The following is an 11,803-nucleotide window of genomic DNA, read 5'->3' on the forward strand; positions in this document are numbered from 1 at the left end:
TTCAAGGAATTGAAAGTTAGGATGTGTACTGCGCCGGTGTTAGCTCACTTTGACCCTACATTGAAGACTATATTACAGACAGATGCCTCGTTCTTTGGCTGGGGTTTCATAATTTTGCAGATCAATACAGCTGGTCAAGAACACCCAGTCGCCATCGAGTCGGGCGCGTTCAACACGGCCCAATTGAATTACCCGGTAGGAGAAAAGGAGTTCCTCGCCGTAGTTGAGGGTTTCAGAAGAAGAAGACACTTACTACTGCAGGTAGAAACCACAGTCCTTACTGACCATTTAAATCTCACCTACTGGATGGAGCCAAAGCAACTCAGCCCACGTCAAGGTAGGTGGGTAGAAGAGTTAGCTAACTTCAGATTTAAAATGGTTTATCGACCAGGAACTCAGGCAAGCCTTCCAGATGGACTATCTAGGCGGGCGGACTATCACTCCGGGAAAGGAAGTACCATGATACAAGAGAGTAACCTTATTCAAGGTCTACCGAAGTTCGACAAGGTTGACGCCACCACGTCGGAGTTACGTCACCTCCTTTGAGCATTGCAAGGGACACGAGAAGTAAAGGAAGATGATCTTGTTGACCCCATGGATCTGATACTTGGAGTTCAGGAGGATGAAGACGTAGAGGAGGTTAGAGAGGAATTACTAGGAGTTATTTGCACTGAGTGTTCTCATCCAACGTGTCACGATGACGTACAGGAACCAGGATCAATCACCGAACTACGCCGTAGTTTGCGATTGTCACGAGGACCAACTAACCAGCATTGGCTCGATATAACAGTGCCCAACGTGACAGTGTTGTTAACCACTGTGACAAAAAGGCCTATTAATCGGTGGTTAACCCTACCCCTGATCGCTGGTTAAATACCCTTCCCCGACATTCGCTCGACTTGTCACACGCTTTGTGACATTATGCACCCTCTTGGGCCCCCGCGTTGGGGCCCCAACAAGGGGACCCCGCTTGGGTCCCCACACTTGGGAAGGGTACGATAGACCGAAAACTTACTCCGAGAGGGAGGTTTTCCAAGTAGGGGCTGAATTACCCCCGGCGCCGTCCGGGAGTCGAACCCAGGACCCTACCTGTAACCGCCGATTAATCTGTCACGAGGACCAACTAACCAGCATTGGCTCGATATAACAGTGCCCAATGTGACAGTGTTGTTAACCACTGTGACAAAAAGGCCTATTAATTGGCGGTTAACCCTACCGCCGATTGCTGGTTGAATACCCTTCCCCGACATTCGCTCGACTTGTCACACGCTTTGTGACACATGTGAACTGGTACACTCACGGGGTATTTCCTCTTCTCCTTCTTAATTCTCTTGGCCGCCTTGGGACTAATGTATGAACAGGTTGCTCCAGTGTCCCACAAAGCTGTTAGTTTGACACCCTTGATATACACATTAGACTTTGGTTGGTTTCTACAGGTTGAAGGGATTAGGGTATGACAATCGTTTATACATCTCGGAGTGGTGTTTACGGATTTATATGCACATTTACCTGGTCTCATCAGCTCTTTCCTTTTCTGGGGGTAGGAACGGTGGCTGAGAGAATATGAGTGCTGACCCGCCGAGTCTCGCCTATTGCGACGGGTCCCCATCTTTTTCCTCCTCATCCATCCCCCGCTCTTCAAAGCTTGCTTCCTCCCCTCCGACTGCATTGATCTTCTTCCTATCTCCAAGAGGGATGGCGTTTCCACCCGTGCTAAACCTCCCTTCTCCTCCCACACTTTGTCCAAAAGGTCGCAAGGGAATAATCCCAGCCTTTACTGTCACGAGGACCAACTGTCCAGCATTGGCTCGATATAACAGTGCCCAACGGAACAGTGATGTTGACCACTGCGACGAAGAGGCCTATTAATCGGCGGTTAACCCTACCGCCGATTGCTGGTTAAATACCCTTCCCCGACTTTTGCTCAACTTGTCACATGCTTTGTGACAACAGCAACGAGTAGAGAGTCTGTAAACGATTGGTCTTCACAAAGATTCAAATAAGTAGCAGGAGAACGCCTCAGTGCAGTAATTGCAGTCTGAGTAAGAGTTTCAAGATTGCATTTAGGGGGGAGTGGAGCTCGAGAAGTCTCTGTCACACCAAAAGCTCTTGACCATATCCGCAGATCTTGGGTTACCATGTGATAGAAATGCATTTTCTCAATAAATGTCCCTTTTGTCTGACAGTATTATTGAGCCACAATATCCACGGCCCGAAGCATTGATTTGAGCTGTACAAGGTACTGGGAGTTTCCCATGATGAGAGAGTACCTTGCAGCTAGTGTTTATGATGGATTGTAAGAATGAAAGTGCAGGGATTCAGTGGCTTTTAGTAATAGCTCAGCCTGTAGTAGATCCATGACATCATCGCCGGATGCCCATCTCACGGCAAGAAAATTACCCCTTCTAGTTGTATGGCGTGAGAACTATCTTGCGGCTGTGTGTTGCATGGGAACCACGGCGAGACGTCCGGGCGGCCTCGGAGGTGAGGAAGATGGGGAATGACGATTTCAAGAGTACTGACTGTCTTTTGATCAAGAATGGCGTCAAAGAAGTTTACTATCATAGATATCAAGAAGAGGTACGGTTAAGTAAGGTAATGGAGAATAAAATCATGTCTGCGCGTCTGGCATGTTTCCTTTACCTGTGCATAATTGTCAAGACCAGACCGAAGGTCGAAGGGTCTGCGTCGAGGGTGATAAACTACTTGTAGGGACTTGTACTAGTTGCGAGATGATATGAGGATCGAAGCAAATAGTTCGAGGAGTGAATAACAAGTTTGGCAAATGTATATGAGAACTTGTATGTTGAGACAGACAAGATACATTCGTCGAAGTTGTTCTAAGCTATGCACTACCTTATGTACATGGAATGAGAGTGTAATGTAGATAAGGGTGGCTGGTAGTGTTTATCGGTGGCGGGTAATGGAGGTGAGTGGATAATACCCGAACTAGCAACTTCGACGCACGTGGTCATGACAGTATCCCCCCTTCCAAAAATCATCGTCCACGATGATCGCATCTAATCCTTTCGTCCTCGAACCCTTAGATCCGATACCATCAAGACCATTCCATCAATTCCCACGATCCCTTAAAAATCATCCATCAATTCCTGCGTTGACGTGTTTTCTACGTTCATTGACTTTTCTAACATGTTTACGTCCTGTATTCCCTTTTCCAATTGTCCTTTACTTATCCTCCTTCTTCGAAAAAAAAACTCATTACTCCCACACAAACACTTTCCATCCTTACACAACATGTCCAAATCTCCTTCGCAACACTCAGACGTCATCTTGCGACTCCGCCCGCACCTCGTCAAGCCGGGATCTTCTGCCCCCGAACAGGAAGGTTCGACCGCCGCCGCAACTCCGTCGTCAGCCACTCGACGAACCGCCGCCCTTCTTTTGCGCTTGAACGATCGTGTAGTTGACTCTGCTGACGATGGTGAATATATGGAGATGGGCGCTGAGGGGGAAGAGGATATCGAAATGGAGGGCGAAGTGGAGCAGGACGAATTAGAGGAAGATGAACAGGAAGTCCCGGTAGGAGAGGGATCAAGTGGGTTTTCTTCTTTGGGATCTTGGCGTTGAACTGATCGTCGAGACGACTTTCCCGGCATCGAAGACCTGGGTTCGAGGCTAGCACAATCTCGAATTGTGACCAATCCCGTTCCTCCCGTCACCCCCGCGCGGCAATCCAGCGACGAGCTCCAAGAAGTGGGGTATTTAACTCCTTATGTCGCCTCCGCCAAGAGTAAGAAAGTCGCTGTTGGTGATCGTGTGGAGATTCCACCCTCTTCGGTGTCGGTGACCAACGGGACTGTAATCGTGTCCCACGGTTCGACCGTCACCCGCTTTCATGACGTACGGGTTCGAGTGTCTCCGCACATGTCCAGGGGTCAATTGGTGCGTGTTCCGCAAAAGAATTGATGATCGAACTAACATCTTCGAAGATCCTGACTACGTACCTCTGGGGCAACATCCAACATCGTGCCCCAAACGTCCAGGCTCTGTGGAACGGTATGTTGGCTATGCTACAGGATCCAGAACTCGTGCTAGCAGAGGTGGACGTCGAAGATCGGTGTGAAGGTTGCCGTAACATCCAGACCAAGTTCCTCCCCGCCACCGTGAAAAAGATGTCCTACATGGCCCCCCTATTCGTCGCCCTAGACGATTCGGTCCATATTGGTGGAAAGTAAGCCGTTTCTCCCTCGAATCCTTATGTTCGATAACCAACAGATGTTACTACTGCCAACTCACCGCTCGTCCCTGTTCCCTCGGTTCGTCCGGCAAACATGGCTCCCGGTCAGCGCCAAAAATCACCTATCCGTTTCATCGGTCCATGTTTCGGGGGTTCCAAGTTCTTGGGGGGATCCTAGTGTCAATGGTAGACGATGGGAATACCTCCTTTTCTCAGCTGGGGGTGACGGGGTTGAAAGAATTAACGAGAATGGCCAAGGTTCGTACACCGAACTCAACCGTTCGAGCGCCAAAAACTGATTACTAGGACCTGGATCGCTCCAAAATGGTGCCGGGAATGTTCGAAGAAGCGGACGAGGTCCTCGCCGTGTCCAAGAAGAAGATTCCCATCCCTCGCTATCATTGGAGGTATCGTCCTGTCCGGCACCCCTCCGACTCCGAGTACACTGACGAGGACCGTCCCTCCAGTCCTTCGGGCGTCGAATCAGACAATGTGTTTGTCGAACGTGACCGTTCGACCAGGGGGAAAGGAAAGGAGAAAGTCACTGTTCGGCCAGGAAAGGGGAAGAAGGGGAAGACCGTGGAGAAGAAGCGAAAGCGCGCGGTGGAGGATGAGCACGAAGAGCAGGAAGAGGTTCCACGGGTTTTGCGTCCCCGAAGGTCGAAGGCAATCCTTCGATCGTTGTTGGTGACGCCGCCCAGCGAAGAAGAGGGAGAAGAGTGGGAACCCGATTTCGAGACTTCCGGGGGCGAAGATGAGGAGCACGCGGGTCCGTCAACTAGGGAGGCGAAAAGGAGTAGGATGGAGAGGAGTAAGAGGAGGACGGGACGGAGGTGAATTTGTTGATAAGTTGTACAGTACAAGAATTAGGAGTAAGGATTGTGTATCGTAATGACAGTGTGTAAAGATTGTGAATGTCCCTCTGGGAGTATGAAATGTGATGGATCTCTATTTAGTGAAACGCTGAGGAAGCGTATGATGGCGTGGAGCCAGTGGGGCGGTCGAACCATTGTGTTCGGAGTTCAATCTGCTTGTCAGCTCGGCCACCCATCGCGGGAAATTTGAGTCGTTTTCTAAGGTAGATGTCGGCTGCCACGTCGCTTCTTCCTCTGGGTATCCCACCCATTTGACCTTGACCTGATCCTCCAAATCCTTTTGCCCTCGAACCCTGGCTTTCCGTCTTCCCACCAGGTAATCTACCTCATACGTTTCCTCTCCGTCGACGACCTGTTCTATTGGGGCGACCAATGGCTCCGAGGGAGAGGGGATCTCGCCCTTGGCCGGGGAGAGTAGGGAGACGTTGAATACGGGATGAATCCTGTTTTTTTAGCATCGAATCAGGAAGTTCGAGCCTCCAGGCGTTGTCGTTGATTTTCTCAATCAACTTAAATGGTCCAACCTTCCGGTGGTCCAATTTCTTCGAAGGTCGAAGACTTCGCAGGTTTCTGGTACTGAGCCAGACTAAGTCCCCCACCTCGAAGTGTGGTTCCCTGCGGTGCTTGTCGTACGCAGCCTTCTGCGCAGACTGAGCCTTCTGAATGGAATCGCGAAGCAGTCTATGCAGCGTGCTAAACGCCTGCATTCGGTGATGTGCCTGGGGGGATGGTAATGGTGTGTTTGCATCAAGTGCAGGTGTGAGGAGGTCGGTCCTGTAAGTTCGACCTGTGTAAGCCGTCAGCGGCGCCATACCGGTGGAGGAATGGGGAGTGGTGTTATAACAAAGCTCAGCGTGATGTAATAAGATGGCCCAGTCATCCTGTTCCAAGTTTGTGTACATCCGAAGGTACTGTTCCAACCACTGATTTACCCGCTCTGTCTGCCCGTCAGTCTGTGGGTGGAAAGCCGTCGAATATCGAAGATCGATCCTCAAGTAGGTAGATATGGCCCTCCAAAACCTAGAAACGAAGATACTTCCTCTATTGGAAGTGATGGTGTCGGGCAAACCGAAACGAGAGTAGACTTTCTCGATGAAAAGGTCGGCAAATTGCTCTGCCGTCAGCGTGGTAACTGTGGGAATAAAAACAGCCATTTTGGTGAAACGGTCTACCACCACCAGAATGGCATTAAAGCCCTTCGAACCTGGCAGTTCGCCTACAAAATCGCAGGAGATGTCCGCCCAAGGTCTTCCGGGTATGGGAAGGGGCTTCAACAGGCCCAATGGGTTAGTTCGTGATGGTTTGTCTTTCTGACAAGTTTGGCACTGAGCCACATAATCAACAACGTCCCTTCGTCGGCTCGGCCACCACCAGGTCCTGGCGATCATCTGCAGAGTTTTGCGCCCTCCAGGGTGCCCGGCGGACAAGGAGTTGTGACAACTGTCGAACACTTGCGTTTGATAACGAGAGGGTACGTAGTACTGCTCGTTACGACGAAGAAAACCGGAAGAGTCGATAGACAGTCCCTCTGAGGGGATTTTGTCTTTTAATTCGACGAACTCCACATCGTCGCGATATAATTCTGTGGGTGAAGCTCCCAGCACTTGCGTCGGTTCGGGAATTGACAGTGCAAGGAGGAACTGTTCCTTCGAAAGCAATGCTTTGAAGTTGTGAGCGTTCAATTCGTGGGATAACGAAGTGCTATCCGTATCTGTGGGGCTGTAGTCTGACCGGCGCGAAAGTGCGTCGGGCTTTGTGGATTGCTTACCTGGGCGATACGTGATGACGAAGTCGAAATCCGCCATCAGTTTGTACCACCGTGCTTGTCGACGGGTGAGTTGTTTGGTCGTAAGGAAGTATTCGAGGCTCCTATGGTCTGTGAAGACTTGGATTTGGTGTTGTGACCCTTCCAAGTATTGCCTCCACTCCTTGAAAGCGAATACAATGGCGAGGAACTCTTTGTCGTGTATTGGGTAATTAAGCTCTGCTGGGTTCATGCCACGGCTGGCAAAGGCTAGCGGTCGTGATAGACCATCTCCGCCTCTTTGAGAGATCACCGCCCCAACCGCAAAATCCGAAGCATCAGTTTCGACGGTCAAAGGTAAACTGGGATCAAAATGACGCAGGATCGGGGCAGACCCGATCCTCGACTTAAGTTCTTTAAACGCGGACTCACAAGTAGGAGACTATGTGAACGCCGTGTCCTTCCTGGTAAGCTCGTGAAGTGGTGTTGCGACTTTCGCAAAACCGGCTATGAAACGGCGGTAGAAGTTCGCGAAGCCTAGGAAGCTCTGCACCTCCTCGACGGTCCCTGGCGTAGGCCAGTCTTCGACAGCTCGGACCTTCTCCCGATCCATGTTGATTCCTTCAGGACTAACAAGGTATCCCAAAAAGGAGACACGATCGACGTGAAAGTCGCATTTATCGTGTTTAGCAAAGAGCTTGTTCGCTCTGAGCCTCGTGAGGACCTCTCGGACGTCGGAATGGTGTGTTCGAAGGTCCGCACTGTAAATTAGTATGTCGTCCAAATATATAATCACTGTCTTATCCAGCAAGTCGCGGAAGATGTGGTTCATGAGGTGTTGGAAGGAAGCGGGCGCATTAGTCAGCCCAAACGGCATAACCCGATACTCGAACAATCCGAATCGAGTGCGGAAGGCTGTTTTCCACTCCTCGCCCTCCGCGATGCGGAGCAGATTGTAGGCTCCCAGCAGGTCAATTTTGGTATAGACCGTCGCTCCTCGGAGCTGATCTAAGAGGTCGCCAATCAGCGGCAACGGGTACCGATTTTTAACGGTTATCCCGTTGAGACGTCTGTAATCTACACATAAGCGCAGTGAGCCGTCTTTCTTTTTTACAAAAAGGATAGGAGCGCCTGCCGACGACTCCGAGGGTACCACAAACCCTTTGGCAAGGTTCTCATCCAGGTATTTTCGGAGGGCATCTTGCTCCACCGGCGAGAGAGAGTAGATAGGCCCGAAAGTGGGATGTTTGCCCTCTACCAGTGGGATCCGATGGTCGAACGGTCTGTGGTCCGGAAGTTTGTCCGCCTCCCCTTTTGAGAAGACGTCCAGGAAATCCCAGTAAGTGTGGGGGACGACATCCTTCGGATCCAGCTCCCCCACAGTGGCCAGCCGAAGGTAGACTGCCCCCTTCTGGCCGTCGAAGTCCTAATCGTAAGCTTCCGGACTTATAATGGAAATGTTTGGTGGTCGAACCGAAGGTTCGACCGAAGAAGAGAAAGGCAGTATTCACTCGTGATTCCAATCAATGATTGGCCGAACTTTCTTGCCAAAGGGAAAGCCTAGTATTACCGTAGCCAGACCAATATCTGCCACCGTGAACCTCGAAGTATATGGTTCGAACCCCTCCCCTAGCAGAATCTTCAACTCCACCTCGAATTCCAGCGGCTTTGTCACGCCTCCTGGAAGATGAAGAGTTTGGGGAAGGTCTTTGGCAATGAGAGGGAAACCATGCTTTTCAAGGAACGTTTGGTCGACAAGGTCGGCCTGGGCTCCAGTATCCACTAGTGCTCGGGTCATTAAAGACTGGTTATTATGAATTATAGCGATGGGTATAGTGATCTGCAGGCTGGAAGGAGAATCCGCCCCTCGAAGCGAGGGGTTTGACAACGGTATTTGATTTTTGATAATTTTTTTGGTGTTTGTAGTTTTAACTGTTTGTAAACGGACATCATCAGACACTCTAAAAGCCAGAAATGAAATGTGACGAGAAGTTCCCACTGGCTCTCCGGGCTCGTCGCTCGGAGGTGGGTCTACTCGTTTCCCGGCTGGGAAGACGAGTCCGAGCCCGAATCATTGAGTTCGAAGATCATCTCTTCGTCTTCAACCGTCATGGCTCTGACCTTGATAGGTCGGGAATCACTTTTAGAAGGTGGTCTCTGTCCCGACTGCTTTGACTTGGGGCACGCCCGAACGGTGTGACCCGGGTCCCCACAGTACATGCAAAGATTTTCCTTTCTTCAGCGTTCCTTTTCCTCATTGGAGATAGGTCCCCTAGACTTTGTTTTACCTGTGCGGTTAGTCTTAGAGGGAGGTTTGTTACCTTCGGTGTTCGAACTCTTTCGTTCGAAGTTCGAACGTTGATTGTTATTGTTGTCTTTGGGGTTGGAGCCCGATTTATCGTCTGACCCACCCAGCGATTGTCGGATACCTGATAAATGACGATCAATTGTGATTGCCGCGTCCACCAACTCCCTAAGGGATGTCGGCTGGTTCTCGCGGTTAGCGATAGCAATTCGAATCTCAGCCGAAAGGCCGGTTCCGAAAGCGTCCTTCTTGGCCCTGTCGTCCCACTGCACTTCAGTAATAATGGCAGTGAACTTTGACCAATAGGTGGCGACCGAGCCCTTACCTTGCTTGATGGATCGTAGTTGGTTTACAGCATAACGGTGACGATCTGGGTCGCCGTAAATTCTTTTAAGTTCGGCGAAGAAAGCCTCCGGTTCGCGGGTCCAACCCGGGCGTTCGACGGACGGTGTCGAAAAATGGCCGTCCCACCATGCCCCGGCGTCCTCTATCAAGTGAGAGGCGATCCAGAGCACCTGTGCTTCTGGAAGCATATTGTTACCTGCCATCTCTAGCATCATTCTAGCACGGGAGATGAAAGCTGGAAGTTTACCTCGATCTCCCTTAAACTTTTCCAGGTTGGCCATGGGTAACTTGGGAAGAGTAAATCCCGAGCCGGGGGCAGGGGACTGAGAATGACAATCGAACCCCCCGGTTCGGATACCTAACGTGTTTGCATTAGCTAGGGGTTGACCCCCCTCCAAATGTGCAGGGAGTTCGCGACGGAAACCAGGCGGTTGTCACGAACTACGTCGTGACACCTCGATTATTCCACCAACAATGACCCTCCTTTGACCATCAAAACCCCCATCACGTCTTAACCTCTTTACTCTACACGTAACTCAGGACTTCTGAGACCAAGTACGGCGAAGTTAGACGGAGTTAGGCTAGGTAGGGACAATGGGAGCAGAAGTACGGCGAAGTTAGACGGAGTTAGGCTAGGTAGGGACAATGGGAGCAGAAGTGCGGCGATGTTAGGCGGAGTTAGGCTAAGTAGGGACAATGGGAGCAGAAGTGCGGCGATGTTAGGCGGAGTTAGTCGAAGGAGGAAGAGGATGGCCGAGGGCTCGGGGAAGTTGGACGAAGTGCGTTGAAGTACGTCAAAGCGCGAGAGGGTTGGATGAACGTCTAAGAGGAGTAGATAATATTAGCTGAGAAGATCGCTGAAGTTCTTCAGCGATCCTTGATTGTTGTCAGTAGTAAAAGACAGATAGAGATAGCTATAAATCAAGATACATCGCCATCAGTAGATCAAAACCCTAGTTAGAGTAACTACGCCGAAGTACGCCGTAGTTACACCCCTTTCGACGTCTGCGCCCTCCTGGTTGGGTGAGACATCGACTCAGAGCGTGAAGTTAGCCGAGGTTCGTCGACCGTCGGTCTATTAAGAAGTAGTTGTTCGACGGCCGTGACAGTATCAAGGATCGCTCTTACCGACGACCCGTGCGAACCTCGGAGAAGTACGAAGATAATATGGAACCAGAAAGAAGAATTACACGAGGCATGAGTAGGGATGGAGACAGGATGGAGGAGAACGAGAGGAGAGCATTGGAGGAGCTTAGCAGAGCAATGGGGCAGGACCTTGGAGTTGAGGATAGTGTGGGGGGGTCAATTCTGGTTGTTGCCCCCCTTGAGTAGCGGAGGCTACATTACCCTCAGGGTGTAATCTTGTAACCCGACCACCTGGAGTATTGGGGACGCTCGACATTGTTTTCAGATTGTCGGGCGATTACAGTTCGGGACTAGAAGAGCAACCTCGTAGAAGTCGGTACAAGCTAGACGAATGTATCTTATGTCAAGACCAGACCGAAGGTCGAAGGGTCTGCGTCGAGGGTGATAAACTACTTGTAGGGACTTGTACTAGTTGCGAGATGATACGAGGATCGAAGCAAATAGTTCGAGGAGTGAATAACAAGTTTGGCAAATGTATATGAGAACTTGTATGTTGAGACAGACAAGATACATTCGTCGAAGTTGTTCTAAGCTATGCACTACCTTATGTACATGGAATGAGAGTGTAATGTAGATAAGGGTGGCTGGTAGTGTTTATCGGTGGCGGGTAATGGAGGTGACTGGATATTACCCGAACTAGCAACTTCGACGCACGTGGTCATGACAATAATGAATTCATTGAGGAGAACCGCAATCTAGAAGAGCTTACATTCTGGCCGTTATGACTCTTTGACTACCTGGGGAATGGATAAGTCATGAAAGGTTCTGGGATTTACAAGAGTCCCTTCCAACATATCCTGAACCAGATTGGATGGACGGACATTTTTGAAGGGCAGATTTCTCTTCCCACGGGCCAAAATTCCCCATCATCCGATTACCTTCATCATTCAGGAGGTCCAGGGGTGGCCATTGCTAACACCTCATCAGCTGATGTCTTTAAGGAAGAAGTGATCGGTGTCTGTAAGAATAATCGCCAACTTGCAGAGAAAGAGATGAACGGTCCACAATTGTTAAACTTTGAAGAGACGTACTGTGATCCTCAGGTCGTCGATCATATTCCTTCAATTTGGGTCCTCAAGCAGTGTTCTTCTCAGTTATGCATACTTACTGTATGTACATTCTCAGAGTATTGAGCGATATACTTTCAAGCACATTCTCCCTGATATCTGAAACGGAACCGAGCGCCCGGA

General features: G+C 50.2%; 2 protein-coding genes across 2 annotated transcripts; one reads left to right on the plus strand and one right to left on the minus strand.

Moving 5' to 3' along the window:
- Nucleotides 1-1,011: 1,011 nt before the first annotated feature.
- On the minus strand, nt 1,012-1,669 carry TREMEDRAFT_63399 (uncharacterized protein; the record flags this gene model as incomplete). Its single annotated transcript, XM_007005703.1, has 4 exons — nt 1,012-1,085; nt 1,129-1,192; nt 1,301-1,509; nt 1,576-1,669. 4 exons carry the CDS (start codon nt 1,667-1,669, stop codon nt 1,012-1,014), a joined length of 441 nt encoding a protein of 146 aa, XP_007005765.1.
- A 1,586-nt stretch (nt 1,670-3,255) lies between these two features.
- On the plus strand, nt 3,256-5,035 carry TREMEDRAFT_63400 (uncharacterized protein; the record flags this gene model as incomplete). The annotated part of the gene is made up of 5 exons (XM_007005704.1): nt 3,256-3,556; nt 3,602-3,903; nt 4,038-4,192; nt 4,237-4,456; nt 4,505-5,035. The coding sequence occupies 5 exons, from the start codon at nt 3,256-3,258 to the stop codon at nt 5,033-5,035; spliced, it is 1,509 nt and encodes a 502-aa protein (XP_007005766.1).
- Nucleotides 5,036-11,803: the final 6,768 nt, after the last annotated feature.

Source organism: Tremella mesenterica, assembly GCF_000271645.1.
Source record: "Tremella mesenterica DSM 1558 unplaced genomic scaffold TREMEscaffold_8, whole genome shotgun sequence".
Taxonomy (NCBI): Eukaryota; Fungi; Basidiomycota; class Tremellomycetes; order Tremellales; family Tremellaceae; genus Tremella; species Tremella mesenterica.